This window comes from Engystomops pustulosus, chromosome 8 (assembly GCF_040894005.1).
Source record: "Engystomops pustulosus chromosome 8, aEngPut4.maternal, whole genome shotgun sequence".
Taxonomy (NCBI): Eukaryota; Metazoa; Chordata; class Amphibia; order Anura; family Leptodactylidae; genus Engystomops; species Engystomops pustulosus.
This window is the reverse complement of record NC_092418.1, coordinates 96,897,844-96,921,748: the sequence shown is the minus strand read 5'-3', so window position 1 is coordinate 96,921,748 and position 23,905 is coordinate 96,897,844. Positions and strand designations below refer to the sequence as shown.

Here is a 23,905-nt window from a genome sequence, read left to right as displayed (position 1 = left end):
AATGAGTCTCTGTTGCTCCTGTGGCTGGCTCGGCGCTTCTCCTCACCCTAATTATGCATTGCCTCGGACTTGTCCTTTTTTGTCTCAAGACAGAAATTAAAAAAACATTTTTTTTTTACAGCTATAGCTTTTTTTTTAGCTTTTTTATTGCTTGAGTATCACATTTTCTCTCAAAGTAATGCATACATATAAAATATCATTAGTAAGGTCAAATTTGCTATTTAAATCCATACACCCTGGCAGTTGATTGACTGACTTCATCTTCTGAACCTGCAGGAATTTTCCCAAAACAGAGGTTGCGTTGCCAGGAAAATATTGGTGGTCCGTAGTGAAGTTACACTACAAATTAAAGCTGTTGTAGCTAATGAAGGTATGAAATTGAGGACAAGACCTCTTCAGTTAGGGTCTCTAGTAGAGATGAGCATATCTGGACTTGGGTCTGAGGTTCGTCCCTCGCGACTCGGACATATTGCAGGGATTGGAATCTGGCAAATTGACGCCCCTACTTACTAGTCATGGCTGTGATTGGTCAGGTGGAAATCAGCTGCACAGCCGCAAATCCTACAATATGCAATATGGGATGCGTGAGATGCACCCAAACACCTGACCCCATCTTCTTGGGAAGATGCAATTCATTGGGAGCCTTGGCTGTAGTTATGGCTTTCAACTACCACGGAGATCTTTGGGTCACTTGCTCTATGATTTTGAAGTCAGTACAGCAGATCACTTTCTCACTGATCAGATATTGATGGCCCCTTAAGAAAGCAAGGAACCTATTTTAAGCACCTAAACTTGCCAACCGCAGTCCATTGGTGGACCACCAACAGCAGAGATACAATTGAGAATATGAGGCCAGTGCAGTCCTCCTTCATCCTTCATGATATAAATGGTGATAAAAGATGATAGTGTCGAAGATACTATTTTTAAAATGAAATTCATGCATCTATTTTCTTTCTAGTGACTCAGAATGGTGATGCATCGGATTGCCAGGATTAGAGGGAACATCACACATTTACCTGCGTTAATGTATTTGGCTTACAAAGGATGAAATCATTGACTATGCTAGACTGTAGGCTCAGAGCATGAGAAGCCATTGTGAAAATAAGGTTTTGTAGCTGTAATTTTAGCACCACCACCCACATCCTATTTACATATGTAGACAAATAACATATTTATTAATATTTTACCTTAAAAGCCTGGGCCTAAAATCCAGGATACTTATGCTATCAGCAAGAAGTAAAGTTCTTTGGGCCTTGGATTCTCGCTCAGGTCCATGTTCACTGTTCTCAAACAGTAGGCAAGTGACAATCACTGTTCTAGAAACTTTATAACATCATTACTACTCTGGCCGTATAATGAGTGACAGAGATAGTGGTGTTGTGGATTCCATAAGAGTAACACGTACATTAGGGACAGACATGGCCTCCATTCCGAGTGGCCGGAATCTGTCGGGAGTATTGGGTATGCGGCATCTCTATTTCCATCAGCAATACTACATTCACATAAAAAACTTTGCAGTCTTGTTGATTTCAATGGTAGAAAGATTTTGGCACTCCCAATTCTCTTTGTGAACTTGCTGTAATCCTACATGTTTGATTAGGATACTGAATATACTATTCTAATCCTCCGACCAACTCAGCCGATGCTGTAGGCCACGGGGAACCAAATATGTTTTTTAGAGTCCTCTCTGTGCATTTCAACTCTGAAGGTGGCCATGAAGATAAGAAAGAAATTTATGGTTGAACAACCCTTGGGTTGCCGAATGACATTTTAGTAGTTGAAGCTTTAGTTCTCATTGCCCCTATAAGTTATCTAAACTGATCATACATGTTGATCAACACCAGATAAAGAACAAACAATCATTCTGGGTAAATTCTTGGGACATTTTTTCACTAAAAGATTGTCCATAAACTGATGAATATCTGCCAAAATTGTAAACACAGTCAACTTCTTTTCAGAGTTTGACAGTGTTGACGGTCATCTATAATGATCGTTGTTAACTTAATTCTGTACTAAAATCATCTCTTTGAAATGGGTTTTCTCTTCATTTTATAGGTGGTCACTGATAAGTTAAAGGAAACCTACCTTGAGGAATCAGAAGATCTGATCTGATCGGTAGATTCCTCCTGCCCGGCTCTGCCCTAATTTGTAATTTAATAATCTTGGAACGTATCCTAATTTTTAGAAAAAACTTTATTTTAGTAATATGTAAATTAACTGCAGAGGCTATTGGGGCGTGGAGTAGCCTTAGCTCCCAGTGCCCGGCCAGGAAAGTACACGCCTGAGTAGCCTCGGCAGTTAAATCACAAATTTACGTATTACTAAAATTAAGTTTTTTAACAAGTTCAATTAGGTTCCAGGATTATTAAATTGTAGATTAGGGCAGAGGCAGAAGGGATGTACCATCAGATCTACCTTTGATAGTAGATTCTTTGTGGTAGGTTTCCTTTAATGGTAGCTATAAAATATTGGTTTATATATTTCATGATATCAGTTGACCATAAGTTACATTTCTTAAAGTTTAATTTTAACTATAATTTAATTTTTAATAAGCTCAACAAAAATTTTTAGATGATGTCTCATGGCTCTTATATTTTGAATTCCAAATTGCTTTTTACGTGGCGCGATTTCACTAGATAATAACCCAATCACTTTTTCTCAATCAGATATGATTCTGGATCAGCAAGTTGCATCTGGACAGCTCAGTGAAGATGTCCGTCACAGAGTTCATGAAGCTCTCCTGAAAAAGCACTATCACCAAAACCAAAAGAAGCTCAGCAACAGAATCCCAATAGTGCGCTCTTTTGCAGACATTGGCAAGAAACAGTCAGAGCCGCACTCCATGGACAAAAATGGTAAGTCCAAATTTTATGTTTTTTGGATTTTTAGTGATCGATTATAGTCAATAATTTAGAATATTTGCTCAGGTGATGTCTGTGTTATGTGTATTTTTCTATAGTTAACTGAATGGATGGCACATAATTATGGCTACTGTGTGCTATGTGTGGTCACTGACGGCATATCCTTTCCAACGACTTGTAGTTAAGCTGATCAAACACTTTAGATGAATATTATCCACACCCATTTATTTTAATGGCATGGGTTGACCATCTAAACTATATGTTATAGACCTGTCTTTCCTGTGGGATGGTATGTTGAATTTCACTCAATTATTTGTTCTCGAGAAGGTGTGTGCTAACATCTTAATCCTCTCTCTCGATTGAGAGCACATACACACTTGGCTTGGTGAAGCGTGCCTGTCTAAGGGGACCTTCGAGAACATAGGCTTGGTCATCAAAACCTGAGGTCAGGTTCACACAGCATTTATGGATATGAGTTTAAAGAAGTCATGGCTGAGCTTTGTTGGTTTCTGGCCCCGGTAGTGAATGGAGATTTGCCCTATATAATGGAATTTATAGGGGACAAAGTCACCAGAAGCATAAAAATTCCCCCTGGCGTGGACCGACCGGCACTAACATGCCAATAGTGCTGTATGCCGCGATTTTAATGAAGATTGTTGCCCCCAATGATGTCATGCTAGTGCCGGAACGCAGGGTTTAGCCAGTTAAATGGCATTAACGTGCAATAACAATGTCCCCACATCAATGTACGGCCACCTGCTTCAATTTCAGTTGCATGATAAGGTTTCCCCCCCCCTTTTTTGGGGAAGCTGATTCTTAACGGTTTTTAGTAAGGATTAATAACATTGGAGCTGTCAGACAAAAAATCAGGATCTGTCAACTTAAACAGCCAAAATTTCACAACAGTGCTATTAAATAGAGTAGTCCACCCACCTGCCTGTTTCTATATATGCCCCCCAGATCATATGTTTTAGACACTTTATGGTGCACATACAGAGCTGCAGATGCCCTATCACATCAGCTGGGATTAGTCATGTGCCCCATATGATTGATTTTAAAATAAGAATAAATTGCGGCGGTAACTACATAAAGAATGGTCAGGATTACAGGAAAACAAATACTGTCATGCAGTGAGCTCATTGTGTGTGGGGCTGAAGCCTTCAGTCCATGGCTTTATACAAAGGCCTGGGTTACAACGATACTATCATTTAATAAAGGCATTAACTCATACTCCAGCCATAAAATTTCTGTTTGTATCTGTTGTGTAATTAGGTTGGAAATATATTCACCGCAGGATGTTTTTAGTGTTTTTGCCATAAAAAAAATAGACATCCTAGTTAGTATATTGTGTAATAATCCTAAAACTATCCTAAAACTATGCTAATTTAGTAATTTCTCTTCTGCCAGATTGGTGGTCCTAAATTAGGGTGGACAGCATGGTTCAGAACCAGGGAAGACAGACTGGTCATGACTATAGTAGATACTCCAGACCTGAACCAGGGTAGATAGCATGGCTGTCCACTAGGGTACACAGACTGACCTTGAACTAGAGGAGATAACCTAATCCTTAACTAGGGTAGATAGCCTAGCCCTGAACTAGGGTAGATAGCCTAGCCCTGAACTAGGGTAGACAGCATGGCCCTGAACTAGGGTACACAGACTGGCCTTGAACTAGGGTAGACAGTCTGGTAATGAAGTAGGGTAGATAGCCTGACCCTGAAATAGCATGTACAGAAAGACAGTAGACATCATGGCCCTGAATTAGGGTACACAGAGTGGCCCTGAACTAGGGTACATAACCTGACCCTGAACTAGGATATACAGACTGACCGTGAACTAGGGTAGACAGCATGGCCCTGAATTAGGGTACACAGACTGGCCCTGGACTATGGCAGTCAGTAGACATCATGGGTCTGAACTAGGGTAGTAAAATTATGATGCTGTTTGCTTGGGAATGAGCCTATTCAAATGCCTAAAGCTGGGATTGGTGGAAGTGATGAAAGGTCCTCTTGATTTCTGTAAGGATACTACTTCCTCCTCTCACTTTGGCATGGGTAGCTAACAATCCTAAGAGATGCCAAAAATGTCCTTCCACTGTGTTTTTGTTACCCAATGTTAGAAAACTAGACAGGCCACATAATGAAGATGAAATCATTTGGATTGAACTGGACCATTATAGATCGAGGTAATTTTCTTTTTGGCCCCTAATGAAACATGGCTTCAAACACACAATTATTTTTGAAATTGACTTCCAAAAACGGTCCAAACTGATATTGTTCCATTTGTTCTGGAAATTGGTGTATAACTCCCAGTGGTCCTCTAAAACACTGATTTTTTATATAAATATAAAGAAAAGATCCTATCTCGCTTTCTTCATTTTCTACATATGTAGAGTTATAGTTGGGGTCAGGATTAGGCATAACATTAGGGTTAGAGTTATAATTATGTTACAGTTAGGTATAGAGTTAAAGGGAACCTGTCAGAGCATTTCGGGACACTAAACCACCCACGGGTCCTTATGGATCTGTGGTGTAGTGTCCCAAAACCTGCGCACCTGTCCGGTGTGGCAGTGAAGCTGGAGTTGTCCAACCTGACTTCACTGCACAAGTGCTGGTCTCATCAGACTCACATCTAGGTAAGTATATATGTTTATTGTTTTACATTGCCCCCACCCTGAGAGCTGTATTTGGTTTAGGGCAGTGATTTTCAACCTGTGTGCCGTGGTACACTAGTGTGCTGCGACACATGGTCGGGTGTGCCGCGGGGAAATTTCCCCAAACTATGGTGCCCCCTGTGTTTTGTTTCCCGGCAAAGCGCAGCGATGCCCAGTCACGGCTTCTTACAATGTAGGAGACGTGTACAATAACACATGTGCAAGCTTTGAACCTCGTGCGACAAAATGACGTCACCGAGGCCGGCGCATCATCCTGAGAGCAGAGAGACTCTCACATTTGCCCACCGCCAAGGTAATGCCCACCAATAATGCTGACTATATTAGCTTTTGCCTGAGTATATGAACTGTTGGCAAAATACTCAGCATATGAGCTGGTACTTTTAGTACTCCAGCAGTATACTGCATATAACAATGAGAAATGTAACATGAGAAATACTATAGTCATGAGGCTGGAGTACTACAAGTACCAGCCCATGCTGAGCATATGAGCTGGCACTTGTACTCTGGCCTCATGGCCATAGTACTTCTCATTGTACCCCTTTATATTGCAGTATATGAGCCACATAATAATCAGCACCATATACTAAAAGCAGGGAGAAACTGAGAACTGTTGAGGAAGAGCTTCGTGTGTGTCTTTCCACCATTCCTGCCAGGATATCCCTTTTGTGTTTATCGAAACAGGCCCAGGTTTCACACTGAGTAAAATAAATTTAGAATCTATATTATTAACTATATGTATAATATGACTGTATTATTGTCATTTTGTGCTATTTTGGTTGGTGGTGTGCCCCAGGATTTTCTAAGTATAAAAAGTGTGCCGCGGCTCAAAAAGGGTTGAAAATCACTGGTTTAGGGTCCCAAAACTAGTGACAGGTCCTCTTTAACCCTCACACTAACAAAAATGAACAACGCTAGTGAAAATAAACAAATGAAGCTAGGACCTTTTGTATTAAAAGTTTCAGTTTTTTAGAGGACTAGAGGGGTTATATAACAATTTCGAGGACAGTTGGAGAAACATTGGCTCGTCCAAAGTCAATCCCCAAAAATTCTGAATAGATTTGTGAAGATTTTTACCGAAACTACAAATAGATTATCTAGAAATAGAATCTATTTTTTGTGGGTTAATTCAAGTGATGTATCAGACTTTATAGATGATACCAAAAATATTACAATGGAATTAAAAGTGAATCTGTTCATGTTCTTTAGGGTGGTCTCAGTATTATTTCCACAGAGTCCCAGTTGGACCCTTGTTATGTTGTTAATATTTGATCACTCTTTATACGTATACATATTGTGAATATACTCATCATGGGGGAGATTTATCATCAAGTTTCTGAGGTAAAACTCTTCTAGTTGCCCATGGAAACCAATCAGAGCTCAGCTTTAATTTTATAAACAGCTGTGGGAAAATGAAAGCTGAGCTGTGATTGGTTGCCATGGGCAACTAGAACAGTTCTGCTTTAAGAGACTTATGATAAATCTCCCCTCATATGTTTATATTTTTAGCTTTTTTTTTAAACAGAAAAGCCATTTCTCAGGCTTTTAGGAGGGTCGTACTGTGAAATTCTTGTATTACTACATGTTCACATTATTAATCAAATCATTTGCAGAGCTTTGTTATAATTGGTTCTCAAAGATAACTTTTAAGCTTTTACCCAGCGTTCAGTAGGAAAAAAACTGGGATTTTATATGTAAATGTAAAGACAAATTGACATTTTCAGCACAGCTCTGTTCCGGCACAATGCGCTTTATTTTTAGAACAGCTGCAGATTGTGAGAAGCCTCCTCGCCATTAGAATGGATTGTTTCTTGGTAGATTTCATCTCAAATAACTTTAAAAGTGTTCATTATGGTAGAAAATCGTTTTGTCTTATTGATCGTCAAGAAGGGGAGATATGAAGAATTTGTGATTTAGTCTGGTTTTCATATGAATGTTGATGGAGTGAATCTCCTGTGTCTAATGGGTATAAGTATCATAAGAATCTACTGGGTCACATAACATCATGCATGTGCTACAATGCCCTACAGCAGGACAGACAGTAAGTCAGCATAGGGTAATACTTACCTGTCCATACACATCAGATAAAAATTGTGGAAATGCCTCCATGGATTTTGGCAGAATTGACTAAAAATGCATGTCCTACGTATGGAATTTTCCTGGCCCTTCCTTAATGGCAGGCTTGGAGGGCTTATTGGATTTTGTCTTGCTTTGTTCTTTTTTCCTGTAGTAGATAAACTGTTGCCAGGCCAGACTTCTAATCCTTATGTTCTCCATTTATCATACTAGTAGAGTTTTTGGTGAGGTGGTAATATGGAGCAAGACTCAAAAATGTTGGGTACAATAGAGGGCAGGACTCAAAGGGGGCCAGTGAGAAAAAAAAACACTGGCTTATTGGTAAATAATTGGTGACCCCAACACTATGCTGTGTCCACCAGACAGCGTCGAGGTGTCACCATGTGTTGCATCTCTTCAGAAGGGATGGTAAGGCGGGATACACCCCAATGGAAAATGGTCTAGGAGCCCAGGGCCTATGACAGAGTATTTGGCAGGATTCGGGGTGTGTGAATCCCCTGGACCACCGCGGGAGGTGGTACCAGCCAACACCCGGGACCGGAATCTAAGTGGCACCTGGTATTCACCAGAGCCCGCCGCAAAGCGGGTTGGACTTGCTGCGGCAGGATACCACCTGGTCGTTCCACAGGTGCGACTAGCCCGCGGTGGTCGGGTCCAGGCACAGGGTCAAGGCAGGCGGCAGAGATGCAGTGTAAAGTCCAATCCGGGGTCAGCAACGGGAGGTCCAGGCAGAAGGGGATGGGAACACAGGCACAGGAACACAGCAACACAGGTAACACGGCAACATAGGACTCGGGAGCAGGAACACACAGGAAGGCAGGGAGGAATGCTGGAGGACACAGGAACGCAGGAATACTCGCAAGGAAGCTTTCTCTTAGGCTGTGAGGCTCAAAGATCCGGCAAGGGTCACAGGAAGGGGCAGAAACTTACAGCAGGCCAGCGCCAATTATTGGCGCGCTGGCCCTTTAAATCTTAGAGTGATGGCGCGCGCGCGCCCTAGGATACGGGGACGCGTGCGCCAAGCTGCGGGAGCCAGAGAGGACATCGCGGGAGCCAGGGAAGGTGAGCGGGGCACAGGACCGGCGGCAGCAGCAGGAACACGGGTGCACCCGCGATCCGAGACAGCGATCACGGGAGCACCCGTGACACCCCGTCTCAGCTTCTTCTTCTTGTTGCTCAGGTAGCCTGGCAGTTTTCTCTTCAAAGCAGTGTTCCCTAACTGCAAGACACTAAGGACTGGGACTGTTCTTTTTATATATCTTCTCAGCACAAGCAATGACAAAGCATTCTCCCATAGCCTTGCATTAAGTCCACATAATATTCTATGGCACAAATGCTCTAAAGTGGTAAACAACTTTCCAGACAGCGTCTGTCATTCAAAGGTCAGGCTGTCTGCTTTTCTGGTAAACAAATATGTTTTTCTTCTATGGCTAGAAAAGTACGGGCTTCTCTTTAGTTAGAGATGCACAGTTAGAAATATCTCTGTCTTCATTAACCCTTTCTACAGGTCCATACAGATACAATAATAATAATAAACAGATAACAGTATATAACAAAACACTTTAGATTAATGCAAGTTAACCCTTGATGTAAAAAAAAAAATAAGAAGGGTTTGAATTCATATTGGGGAAATAATAGGGGAATATGAGAATTTGCTTATGGTTGAGAGGATTATATTACAATTGGCCCTTTCAAAGCAACACAGCCTTTAGAAGAAATCTCCCATCAAAATCCAGTAAGCACCATATGTGGTAGAACTCAGGTATTGATAGGGGGTTGTGCTTCTTTAAGAGGTGATCTCTAGTAGACTTTAATATATGGTACTTTCTCATAGAACCATCATTTATTATTCTGTAGATTTCTCTCCACATTATAAACCGAATGAGACGATGACATTTTCTTCAGATACGACATTAGGGTTGATTAGCAGCAAGGAAACTTCCTAGTGCCCACGGCAACATTGATCGGCAGGTCACTGCGCTAAATCATGCCATTACAATGATGGACGAGGGAGTGTGCTTTCTCAGGGCACCAGGCTGATGCACAAGTTGAATAAAAATGAGTCATTAAATTGTGAAAAATAAAAGAATATTGTTAGTCTGAGAACACAGATCATGATTGGTAACAGCTGGTATCCTGATGTGCACTTAGATTTGAGGACTAAAAGGAACCTGTCAGGGTGATTTGGGACACTAAACCACCCACAGGTCCTTGTAGTGTCCCAAATGACCTATATGATTTTTTGGGTGAAAGAAAAAAACTTTATACTCTCCTTGTTCCGGCTACTAGAGCTGGCATATCATACGGCTTCACCGCGCAAGAGCCTTAGGTACGACGCATGTGCGCCGCAATACTGTCCCGGCTTCACTTCCCTCATCGCGAGATGATGCTCCGATGTAGGATCTTCTGATGTGAGTTCCGAAGTGCCTCATCGTACTCACATCTAGGTAAGTATTTAAGTTTATTATTTAAATTTTTTTTCATTGTAAAAATTTGAAGGTCGATTTGGGACCCTAAACCACAGGTCCATAGGGACCCGAAGTTGGTTTAGAGTCCCAAATCGATTTTACAGGTCCTCTTTAAGGTAAAATCAAGTAATTTCCCATACACTGGTAACTTGTAGATCTTGGAGGTCTGACTGCCACAAATCATAAGAATGGGGTCCTCGTACCACTGTTCATGTATTGCCGCAGGATGATCATGTCCACCACGTTATTTCCACAGTTTAGTGGATAGAAATGAATGGGGTTGGGCACAAATAACAAAGTTTTTCATACAATACTCATTGTACTCACTCTGGTAAACTTTCCTCTTCTTCCCGTCGGAGCTGGGGGTCAAGTGACCCACAATCAGATGCTATCCATCCTCGGCACGCACTTTAAAGAACTTACATGGCAGTGGTGTTCATGGAGGGGGTTGGCATTCAGTAATGGGTGCAGGGTGCTCAGGGTGCTCCCTGACCCACTGGAGGTCCACAGAACTTACAGAAAGTGGCTTCTGATGGGACATGTGACTAATGGCTCTGATGGGCAAAAGGTAATGGTTTATCAGTATGGGTGACCCTATTAGGATACTTACCAGGGAAAACTTTCTTATACATGTTCTTATACATGTTCAGCCCCTGACCCATCTATAGAACTCCAAAGTGGTAGCGATCCAACAAACAGAAACCCCATATATCTGCTGTTCTGCTCAGCAATCAGACCACTGGCAGACGTCTTTATCCCCTATGCATCATATCATGGGAAAACTGTATAACATTATGATTATGTTTGTTTTTCGGACTTGTTTTTTTCCACCCAAAGCAACTAGCACCGGAGCAGCAGGACTCACCAGTAGAGTAAAAGCAAATTAATGAGAAATCTGATCAGATATCACAATATTCCTGCTTATTATTGCACACGTTCTGCATCACAACTAACAATGAAAGATATGAAAGAATAGAACCAAGGAAATCACTAGACTCTCCAGGGATTTCCATCTCTTCTCCTCCGTTAGACGTCCGAGGAGCTGTTGTCATTTTTCACATTTTTATTACCCTTCAGTAAGTTAGAGAATCCCTCTCCCTCAGGTGATAGGATTAATGGTTAGATCCCGGCCAGTGCGTCTCACAAATATAATTGGCCGATATTATGTGTCTACAGAGTAAGATGTAGTTTGTCTGATGTATTACTTTAGTCTTTCATTTCTTTCTTCGCTATACAGAGTGGCTTTGTCTCCAGAACCTATTGTCAAACACCCAGTCTACGAACATAAAAGGGGATCTGTCTCTGGGATCCCCACTAGTCATTAGAATGGGAGGTCCCTTGTATCCCAAAATGAATGGAGCAGCTCTTCACAGACATAGCGGGGTACAGTCCCAGGTATCACAATTCTTTGGCAATCCCATAGAAGGGAACAGTAGGGTTGCATCTTCTCAACCAGCTACACCTTTAATTTTGGGGGTACAAGGTACATCCATTCTTTTCATTGTCATTGGTCAGACCCCCACCGAGGGGAATGGTATTTCAGATCCCCTAACTAGGTATATCTGCAAAAACTCCTTTTACTCCCTTTATACTGGAACTGCCCCAATCAACTACAGTTGGAAACATTCTTCCGACTTGTCCTGGTGGAGGACTCAAAACCTCAGCAGCTTTTCCCCTTTGGTTGAGCTATAATTGAATTGACTACTTGCTGCCAGATACATAGATTACTAAAGAACACTGGTAGCAAGATACTACCCTATTGTTACCTGGGGAATCAAAAATAACAGTATATTCCATTATTTTAACCAGGATAGCTGGTTTAGGAAAAAGTTGAGCACTGTAGTTTTGAATCAAATCTGTCAGCGGTGTTGACCATAAAAAGGGGTTATGTAGCAGTCTTGGAGAGCTGTGAAACCATACCTTTGCAGCAGGATTCTGAAAATCATATTCTACGATTGTAACTGGACTTGGAACATACTGCTGCACTGATGTGTGAGAGCTGAGCACAGCACAAACCCTCCCACCTGAGGAACTGGTGCAGAATTCAAACAGAAACTGTTGCAGCAGTGACTCATAGCAAGGGGAGTGGCTGTGCTCAGGATTCTCACTGAATAGTGCTCCAAGTTTAGCTATAATCCTGGAACATGAATGGATTTATCACAGCCATGCTTCTACTAACTACACAAAAGTACGGTCTCACAGATCTCCAGGGCCAGTAAATGTCACTGTCTACAGTGTTGTATGGTTAAAACTGCTGCTAGACCCCCATTAAAGAGTACCTCTAATTTGGAAATACCATTATACAAAATATTAGGAAATTGAGGACTTGTCCCTTCTGTCTGGACTCAAACCTTCAAAGGTCCTAAAAGAGCTCTTGTTTGCATGTGTGTTGAGAGCATTAACACTGCATGGGTGAAGGTCCTTTTTACTAAAAAATTTGGTGGGTGGTTTTGGTGGCCATGGGCCCCCTTGAAGTCTTGGGCCCCAGGCTACGAACCCAACCTCCTATATTATAATCCACTACTGCTTGGTTTATAATCCTTGTGGTAGATTTCCTTTAAAGACTGCAAGAGCTACAGTATGTTACGTGTAGACAACAAAGAATAAATGAATGTATCTTATTTTATGTGATAATATACTTTCATCGAGCAATTGTGTTTTGCAGTAATCCAGACCTGTGCGCTCAACTCTAGGCATTGTGATAAAAGCCTAAAGTATACAACATGATCACAAAAACCATCACATTACAACTACTGCCTAACACACCGAAACTGCACATAGTAATATCAGGGCCTTAGACAATGGGAAGCCGTGCAGAACCGCCGCCAGGTATTAGGGGGAGGACAATCATCTTATCGGGCTGGATCGGAATAATATGAAACCCGTCCCTGGAGTATATCACTCATTGGATTATTGTTGTCTCTAGAGAAGTCTTACATCTCATTACTCTTGGACAAATTGGAAAATTCATCCAAGCGAATCATTAAATAATAAATCGGAGATTGGTGACGGATATTATGTACAGTATTGGGAAAAAGCAGTTTTATGTAATTGGTTACTACGGATAAAACAGAAGCTGCTTTATATACAGACGTCTTAGAACATTTATAGATTCCATAAAAGTTTAACCTCAATGAGATGGAATCTAAAAGAGGGTCATTTCTTATCAAAACCCTGACAGCCAATCACAGCCCCAAGAGTCCAACAATAAATCCGGAGAACTTTCCGTTGGTTCTGTCCTATAGTTTCTGGTTCCTTGACTTGAATCTTGATTTTTAGCAGCTCTTATCTCTGAAGTCTCAGGTAGTTCTCTCAGTGTTGGTGGTGGAGACCTAGCTGCTGCGACTCATCTCCTCTGCATAGAGCTCCTATAGAAGTCTATATTGCTAGAAATGTAAAATTTCCAGTTGGAGGAATCACTTTAGATAGATAATATTTTACACAGTTTTTTTGGTCCACTTATAACTACTAATTTATGTTGAATTTGCCAAAAAGTTATGGACCACTTTAATGGGGGGTTTCCCACCTAACAAGATAGGACCCCCTAACTTGTCCGCTCCATTTATCTCATGGAGCAATGATGGGTCAGATGGAGGTAACTCATCAGATCCCATCTGACCCCCTGTTCTCATGATCTATGGGGGTCTCATCACCCCACAGCCTTATCCTGTGGAGAGGGCCTAACTTGTTTACTGCAGTAGTTATGTAGTAGTCTCATAAGACTTAATCTGGATTCATCTTTGTATGTTGATATCACACACACTGCTTTAAATGTAAGCATTGTGTGGTGACCACCGGAGAGTTACCAAAGTGGGGAAACATGGTGAATCCATAATGACCATAGACCCATCTACAAAATGCTTGTGATTGCTGTTTTCCTTCTTAAAGGGGTTGGCTACTTTTGAATAAATCTGTTCCATTACACATGTCTCTGCATGTATCTGTGACTTTGCCTCCTTTGAGAGCTTTACCCTTTCTATGTTCTCACCATGCTGCCCTCTGCATACATACACAGCTTCCTGTTTCTCATTTCTTCAGTTTGTTCTAATGGCGTCTCCCACTGTGTCTCTTTCTCTCAAAGTCCATCTCGCTGACAGACACAGGGAGGGGTGAGGGCAGAGGAACAGGATGAGTCATATTCTCCTTCTGCAGCTCCTCCTATTACATAATCTCCTTCTGCAGCTCCTCCTATTCTTCCCCTTTTAAAGGCAAAAAGCCTTAATGAGTGTAGCAGCAGGTTGAGCATGTGTCCTTCCACTCCAATTAATAGCACAAGAGTGTAGGAAATGGAAGAGTAAAGAACTTGGCTTTAATTGGCATGCCCCTTGACAGTAGAGATACACCTAACATCTCCTGAAAGAATATCACAAAATCAGGTTTTTTCTCAATCCTGATCATCTCATATCACTTGTCTACGGATAACATGAGTGGAAAGTTAAAATGGGCCAATTTGTTGACCAATTATTTAAAGGAAATTTACCACCAGGATGAAGGATTGTAAACCAAGCACATTGGCATACTGGTTTGTGCCCCCTCTGGTAGGATCCACTCTTCTTTTAGATTCTTATGCCCTTGTTTTTAAGAAAAAAAGGATTTAAGAATTATGCAAATTAGCCTGATTGGCTCTATGCTCCTTTAACATCTATGGAGCCTGGAGCCTCTCAGGCTAATTTGAATAATTTTAAAAGCCTTTTTTTGTAAAAACCAGGAAGCTTAAAGAAGAGCAGATTCTGACAGAGGGGGCACACACCAGTATGTCAGTGCGCTTGGTTTACAATCCTTCATCCTGGTGGTAGGTTTTCTTTAAGATTATCCCATGTTGAGAACATTGTAAGTCCAGAAGGTTTAAAATATTTGGATATAGACTCATACATAAGGGCCCACTGGTTCAACTTGATTTCACTCCGAATCTTATATCTCCTAATACGAAGACCCGTCCAGTTTTTTTTTTGTACATAAAATTGCAAATTTTCCAAAATTTTCATCAAATGAGGGTGTAAGGTCATGTATGTAATATGTATATGTGTTTTGTCATTCATCGTTACCTTCTTTATTTTACTCTGTCTTTGTTGTATGTGTTTCTAACAGGCTCATCATCTCATCTCTGTTCCTCTCTCATCTTCCTCCCCTTGGCCTTTGAGGTAGTGTAAAAGCACATTTGGACTCTAGATGACTATCGCTTATGTGTGTATCGCATGTTACTAACTAGATGTTCACATTGTATGTTACATTCTCCAGAGACAGATTGGTAGATATCGTCCACCTTTATTACATTTTCTGTTAATCAAAGTCAATATCACTTCTATATGAAACTTCATTGGTCACAGTCGGTCACATGGGTATTTATTTGACCTCTGTGTTAAAGGAATCTTTCATATACTGATGTCGAAGACCATATTAAAGGGAACCTATTAGCAGGTTTTACCAGTCCTCTCAAGTAGCATATGAAAGGTCCTTTATAGAATTTATGTGAAACCTCACCCATTCATTTATAAAAAAAACAAAAGTCTCCACAAAGTCAGACAAACATGACTCTTCTCATTGACTCATTTTCACATGAGATGAGTCAAGTTTAGTGGCTGCAGGGGAAGTGTCACTACAAAAACCCCTATCTTCTGTTCTGTAGCACCTAGAAATGTGCTTGTGTCATTTTAAAGATAAATGATCTTTGGGCTCTGAAATCTTTGTAGCTTTGGGAGCTACAGAACCGGAGATACAGGCAGCTATATTTGCAAATGTAAGTTACAAATAAAGATCCAGTTTCCGTCTATTGTTTAACTGCCGCGATATCCAGTTCTGTATCACAAGCTAAATGTCATCTGAAAGATTAAATCCTTATTTTTAACATGACACTATGGAACAGGAGAAAGAGGGTTCTGAAGTAACACTACCCCTGCAATCACTAAACTTGACTCATCTCATAAGAAAATGAGTCATATTTGCCTGATTTTGGAGAAAATGTTTTATAGGTAAATGGGTGAGATTCACATAAAAGAGGATATTCTAGAAAGGAAATTTCATACGCTCCCTGAGTGGGGGTTGTAGTTTAGTGGGGTAAAACTTGGGGACAGGTCCTCTTTAATGGAAACTATGATACGAATATATCTAAATCCTTTATAGTTTGAGATATTCTGCCAATCTGCTTCGTAATTGATCATATAAAGTAGAATAGTCATATTGTTCTCTGCTTTATGTCTTCTTCTCTGGTGTAAGTCAACTTTTTCATTAATATTTTAGACTCATTAATGACGAATACTGTGCCCCCCATTCACCGTATATGTAACAATCAGCCAATTGTAGAGCTAATCTTTTTGAGATCCCTAACATTGCTGATGTTGATTGGTTGCTCGTTTTAAGGAGGGTAAAGTTGGTTGAATTTACATAAAATTTCCGTTATTGCTTAAAGGTACATTAAAACAAAGACAAATATGTGTCTCTTATCCTCCTTATTAGTCCTGGAGAACCCAAAGCAAATTCCCATCTCCAGCAGCAACGGATTATAATATGGGCTATAATATGGGCGGTTTGGGCAGCAGCCGGGGGTCCAGATTTCATGGCTCCCACCCAAACCACTCACTAAGTTTGAAGATGGCCCTGTAGAGGGACCCCCAGAATTCCTCATACATGTGTGCTTGCTTTCAAGGCTCCTTCAAAGCTCCTTCAAGGTTCTGTAAAGGTCAATAAAGGAAATTTGTAACCACTATTTACCTACCAGAACTGACTTCTATGTTATATAGGGCTATGCCAACACATGCCACCTTTGTCTTTATTTCCCAGCTGCTATTTCTGTGCAAAAACTTTACCTTAGAAATATGCAGATGAGGCTGGAGACTGGCTTTCATAACCCCATCCACGCGTAGCAGAAAAAAAGTTCATGGAAAACATAGGATTCAGCAAAATTTAAAATCTTGTAGATATGACACCATGTACAATCTGCTCAGCTCCTCCTGCTCTATAACATGCTACCTGTAGATATGACACCATGTACAATCTGCTCAGCTCCTCCTGCTCTATAACATGCTACCTGTAGATATGACACCATGTACAATCTGCTCAGCTCCTCCTGCTCTATAACATGCTGCCTGCAGATAGGACACTAATGATCTTTATATAGCAGCATCATATTCCACAGCACTTTACATATCATAGGACATGTATACAAATAAAAATAAAACATTACAGAGCACAAACATATATGTTCATATATTTACAATCTGCTCAGCTCCTCCTGCTCTATAACATGCTGGCTGCCGATAGGAGACTATGTACAGTTTGTTCAACACCTCCTGCTACATAATATGTTACCTGCATATAGGACCATGTTTAAAATCTATTCAGCTTCTCCTGCTCTATAACATGCTGCCTTCAGATAGGAAACTATATACAATCTTCTCAACTCATCCTGCTCTATAACTTTCTGCCTGTAGATTGACCACTATGTAGAATTCTATTCAGCTCTTCCTGCTCTATAGCATGCTGTCTGCAGATAGGACATTGGGGGTCATTTACTAAGGGCCCGATTCGCGTTTTCCCGACGTGTTACACGAATATTTCCGATTTGCGCCGATTTCCCCTGTATTGCCCCGGGCTTTTGGCGCATGCGATCGGATTGTGGCGCACCGGCGCCGGCATGCGCGCAACGGAAATCGGGGGGCATGGCCGAACGAAAACCTAACGTATTTGGAAAAACCGCCGCATTTAAAAAACGAAAATATGTCGCTTGGGAAGCGCTTACCTTCACCTGGTCCAGCTCGGTGTATTCCGGTGCGTTCAGATGCTTTCCAGCGCAGCAGCGCCACCTGGTGGACGGCGGAGGAACTACCTTCATAAATCCCGGCTGGACCCGAATCCAGGGCAGAGAACGCGCCGCTGGATCGCGAATGGGCCGGGTAAGTAAATCTGCCCCATTATGTACAATCCATTCAGCTCCTCCTGCTCTATATCATGCTGCCTACATGTAGGACATTATGCGCAATCTATTCTGCTTCTCCATTTCAATAATATGCTGTCTGCAGATAGGAAACTACATACAATCTGCTCAGCTCCTCCTGCTCTATAACATGTGACCTGCAGATAGGACACTGGGGCATATTTACTTACCCGGCCCATTCGCGATCCAGCGGCGCGTTCTCTGCGGTGGATTCGGGTCCGGCCGGGATTTATGAAGGCAGTTCCTCCGCCGTCCACCAGGTGGCGCTGCTGCGCTGAAGTTCCCGGAGGCGCGCCGAAATGCCCTGAAATTCACCGGCCTATCCTGGATGAAGGTAAGCGCAATTTTCGCGACACATTTTTTTTGTTAAATGCGGCGGTTTTTCCGAATCCGTCGGGTTTTCGTTTGGCCACGCCCCCCGATTTCCGTTGTGCGCATGCCGGCGCCGATGCGCCACAATCCGATCGCGTGCGCCAAAATCCCGGGGCAATTCTGGTACAATCGGCGGAAATCGGAAATATTCGGGTAACACGTCGGGAAAACGCGAATCGGGCCCTTAGTAAATGACCCCCACTGTGTACAATCTGCTCAGTCCCCCTGCTCTATAACACGCTGCCTGCAAATAGAACAATAAGTACTTTCCGCTCAGCTCCTCCTGCTCTATAACATGCTGCTGGTATGTGACAACATAATGGCCAAAGATTGTATTAGATTTTAAAATGACAGGTTCATCTAAAAATATCAGACACACATCCAACAGGCAATTAAAATGAAAACTGTATCCATGGAATCAAGAAGGCAAGTTTCTCTCTTTTCTCTTTATTCTAATATGTGAATTTATATATAGAGTATAGACAATACATGAAGAGAAAACACGTACAACGCCAGGGGAAAGAGCGTCACAATGATCATACTCATTCTACCCGTAATGTTCTGTATTCCCAGAGCAATGCAAACCAATACAATGCGATGCAAATAGAAGTATTGTATCATTTCTCTGCCTACAAAATAGTCTTTTACTTTCTGCAATCGCCATATCTGTGGAGTACAGAATACACCTCTACGCGTATCATATTGCGTTGATATTTGTTTATTTAAAAAAAAAATTATAATAATTTGTCCTCTGGGCATGAACCTCTCCATTGTATGATGTCAGGTTTTGCCTATGGACTAGGTACAAGCTGATTATGTTCTGGTCTGGCTGACATCACACATTGCACTAGATATTGGTGCAGCGCCACCTGCTGGGGGAAGTGTAGCTGTGCACTTCTGATGCACTTGGCACAGGATTTCTCAAATGATATTTAGCATCTGCAGTAGAAACCGCCTGTATACGCTGGATGTGCTTTCTCCTAGTACAGTGTTACCTATGGATGAGAAGGTGTAGGCCACTGCCCAAGTGACAGCTGTGGTTTCCAAGTGTGCATGTCTCAAAAATAATGCAAAATAATTAAAATAAATGGTGCTGCAATGTAAGGTCTGTCTATCCCTGCCTAAACCTTTGGGCTCTGAAACAAAAGTAATACCCATAAATGATAACATCGAATAATGAATACAGATATATTCTAGATTTGACTTCTCCATTGTTATGTACTATCCCAACTTCTAAGTATCTTCTTAAACAAGAGACCCCTCCCCACTATTAGCACCATGGATCCCCCATAAGCAATGAGGGTCCCTAGTGTTAGAGGATATAAAGAAACCTGATGACTGTACCCCATACGGCCTCATCTTAAATATATACTTCCCATATGTTATTTGTTATATTTTGAGTGAACCCCCCATCTGGAAATAATAGATCACCCCCAAAATATTACAATAAACACCTTTGGGTTTCTGCTATGTACATGTCAGGGGTTGTGTTGCTGTATATATCATGATGTCAGTGTTACTGCCTTTACTTTGTGTGTAAGTATTGCAGCACCTCCACAGCACCGGGCACACTGGATGATGGCCATGTGTACACTGTAGATATAGGGACATGACTGTATACACTATAAATATAGGAGGATGACTATGTATATGCAGTATATATAGAAACATGATTCTGTATACAGTGTACATTTAGGGATATGACTGTGTACACTATAAATATAGGAGGATGACTATGTATATGCTTTATATATAGAAACATGATTCTGTATACAGTGTACATATAGGGACATGACTGTGTACACACTGTACATATTACCCTGCACACCTTATACATATAGGGGCATGGTTCTGTATATACTATACATATAGGAAGATGACACTGTATATACTGTACATATAGAGATGTGACTCTATATGCACTCTACATGTAGGGATTTTACCATGTACACCTTAAATAGGGCATGGCTAAGTATATACTGTACATATAGGAACATGACTCTGTATATAATGTGCATATAGAGACATTACTCCATATACACTCTACTTATAGGGATATTACCCTGCAAACCTTATACATGTAGGGGCATGACTAAGTATAAACTAAGTATATATACATATAGGACCATGATTCTGTAGATACCGTACATATAGGGCCAAGAAATTGTATATGCTGCACATATAGGGCCATGACTCTGTATATACTGTACATATAGGGCCATGACTCTGTATATACTGTACATATAGGACCAGGACTCTGTATATACTGTACCTATAGGAAGATGACTCTGTATATACTGTACCTATAGGAAGATGACTCTGTATATACTGTACATATAGGAACATGGCTCTGTATATACTGTACATATAGGGCCATGACTCTGTATATACTGTACATATAGGACCAGTACTCTGTATATACTGTACCTATAGGAAGATGACTCTGTATATACTGTACATATAGGAAGATGACTCTGTATATACTGTACATATAGGGATATTACCCTGCACACCTTATACATATAGGGGCATGACTAAGTATATACTGTACATATAAGAGCATGGATCTGTATATACTGTACATATAGGAGCATGGATCTGTATATACTGTACATATAGGAGCATGGATCTGTATATACTGTACATATAGGAGCATGGCTCTGTATATACTGTACATATAGGGATATTACCCTACACACCTTATACATATAGGGGCATGACTAAGTATATACTGTACATATAGGAGCATGGATCTGTATATACTGTACATATAGGAGCATGACTCTGTACCCGCTGATTCTGGATTGAGGAATAACAGTGTGTGTTCTCCAGCAGGTCAGCTCGTGTCCCCGCAGTCCGCTCCTTCCTGCATCGAGCACAAGAATGACGTCAGCAGAGAGAACAGCACTTTAGATGTTACCAAGGTGAGTGATGCGGAAGGAAATCATTGAGATGAATGATGAGATACTTTGTCTCGGGATCATTACCCGTCTTATGCATCGGGTTTGTCTTGTGCTTTAGCTCAGTCCCTGCACTTGAATGGGATAGAACTTTAAGTCTGGACGACCTGGAACAAAAACATCTTCGGATTATATAGAGCTGTAAATCTGGATTTTGCACAGATTTTTTTAGCTCTAAATTTTGGGATAAATGGATACTTAATCAGGGGTGTAGTAGTTAGGGGTTCAACCATAGTGGTTGTATCTGGGTTTTGGTGTCTAATGACTCATCTATTACCAGAGGAGATGCACATAATAGGTGAGAACATTTCTGCAGGATTAGGCTTTTTGTCTTAGATGATTTAAAGAGGTTGTCCCATGTTTAAAGGGAATCTACCATTTGATTTCATGTATTGTGAACCAAACATACCTTGTGAATGCTGTAGCTACACTGATGCAGAAACATATCTTGTTTAATTCCTGTGCTGAGTGGTTTTGCTTAAAAAACAATTATAACATTCCAGACCCTGGGAAAGCTGAATTGCTTTCAGCCTGTTATACTGAGCTTTGTGAACAGTCTAGACAGGACTAATCAACCTGAGCTGGATTACTCTTACACAGCAGCTGGGGGATGGTGCAGCGGTTGATTACTTTTGCCTCACAGTGATAACATCAATCTCTGGCCGCTTTCTTCAAAAAACAGTGCCACACCTGACCATGGTTTATGATGTTATTGCAGCTCAGCTGTATAGAAAGGAATGGAGCTTAGTTGCACTACCAATCACTACTCATCGTAAGGTGTGACACAGTTTTTGGAAGAAAGCAGCCATGTTTTCCCCCAACCTATAGCATAAGGTGTATCTTTCAATTTGTAAACTGCCTGACTACTGGGAGCTGCACCGATCATAAGAACTAAAGTATCATTCCACCTGGTTGATGGAGCAGCACCCTATTTATTCTGCATAAAGTGGAATTCTCTTCAGTGAGTCAGACAGCCGGTGCGTAAATGATGTAGCAGAGACCAGAATTCACTGAGCTCAGGAGAAAGCATGCCTCTTGTCTGGAGGTGCGCCAGAGCTAGAACAACATGAATATGCATAGATGATGAGTAAACTTTACAAATGGACTGTGGAACTCTTCAGGCATTGGGGGCATTGGGGGAACAATATAGGGATAGTTGTCTGCTGTATAATACCAGTTTTCAAAGGTATGTTCAGTGTGTAATAATTTAGTTCACTTTAAGAAATTAGTAAGCACATAGGGGGTCATTTACTAAGGGCCCGATTCGTGTTTTCCCGACATGTTACCCGAATATTTCCGTTTTGCGCCGATTTTCCCTGTATTGCCCCGGATTTTGGCACACACGATCGGATTGTGGGGCATCGGCGTTGGCATGCACGCAACGGAAATCGGAGGCGTGGCCGTACGAAAACCAGACGGATTCGGAAAAACCGCCGCATTTAAAAAAAAATGTGTTGCTGGACTCGCGCTTACCTTCACCCACAATGGGTCAGTGAACTCCAGTGCGTTCCGATGCTCTTCAGCGCAGCAGCGACACCTGGTGTACGTCGGAGGAACTACCTTAGTGAATCCCGGCCGGACCAGAATCCACCGCAGAGAGCGCGCCGCTGGATTGTGAATGGATTGGGTAAGTAAATCTGCCCCATAGTGTTTTAGGAAACCTCTTAAAAGCTAAGTTACTCACCTCTTCTCCAGTTATAGCGCCCCTCCTATCCATAGGGAGTCAGACACAAACCCTTGTACTGGAGAAGTTTTGTCTGGGATTTTCGAGATATGAGAATCACAAATTTTAATGTTTTTGTAATTTATACTGATGTGTATATTGTTTTATTTTTTTGGAACACCAAATGTGTAAATATTTGACAAATCTCTGGTGCCGTATTCACAAACTCTGGGGAGATGCCAGCTAAATTTGCATGGATAATTTTGTAAATGTTAACACAGAATGTGTGCTGGTATCTCAGTAAACAGATGGCTGATGGAGCGTTCTACACATAATGTCCGTTCTTATAGCGTATCTGGGAATCTGGTCACTGCCGCGTCCTATATCCATCGCCGGATGCACTTTTGAACTTTGCTAACGATCGGCTGAGATGACGTCAAAGGATCATGTATTTTATATTCATTTTATTGTGGCCGTGCAGCCCTGATATTTTTAGCACATATTAGGATGTAATAAAGAGAATCTTGTCTCTGGGAAATGAGGTGTATGACTGAATGTAGCACATTACAGAGCAGTAAAATCGGCATAAATTGATTTGGCTTTGAGGGAGAAAATGCTACATTGGTTTAACTCTTTCTTATTCTTTTTAGTATTTTCTGTGCTGAGATAGCTGTCAATCAGTTAAAAGAACCTCCTACTAGACTCCTAAATGGTTTGTCCAACCAAAGTAACTCATCCCTTATCCGCAGTAAGTGATTTGGAGGATACTTGCCTGCCGGTTCGTGGGTGTTACGGGTGGGTGTTTGCTGCAATATGCAGCAAAACACCCACTTTGTATGGAGAAGGCTCAGCCCCTGAGCCCTCTCCATACACCCACAGCTGACGTGTGACATACTGATACGTC

At 41.4% G+C, this 23,905-nt stretch overlaps 1 protein-coding gene across 7 annotated transcripts in view; it reads left to right on the top strand.

The window, feature by feature from the left end:
* Window positions 1-23,905, top strand: part of SLC4A10 (solute carrier family 4 member 10) — a 164,681-nt gene that overhangs the window by 92,221 nt on the left and 48,555 nt on the right. For 6 of the 7 annotated variants that reach the window (XR_011849456.1, XM_072121876.1, XM_072121880.1 and 3 more), the window contains exons 6-7: window positions 2,667-2,855; window positions 21,211-21,302. Coding sequence is in view for 6 of the 7 variants with exons in the window: in XM_072121876.1 (XP_071977977.1) it covers window positions 2,667-2,855; window positions 21,211-21,302 (281 nt within the window). In the remaining variant the exon portion in view is untranslated. The remainder of the gene's footprint in view (window positions 1-2,666; window positions 2,856-21,210; window positions 21,303-23,905) is intronic. The other variant, XM_072121877.1, reaches the window with a different exon arrangement.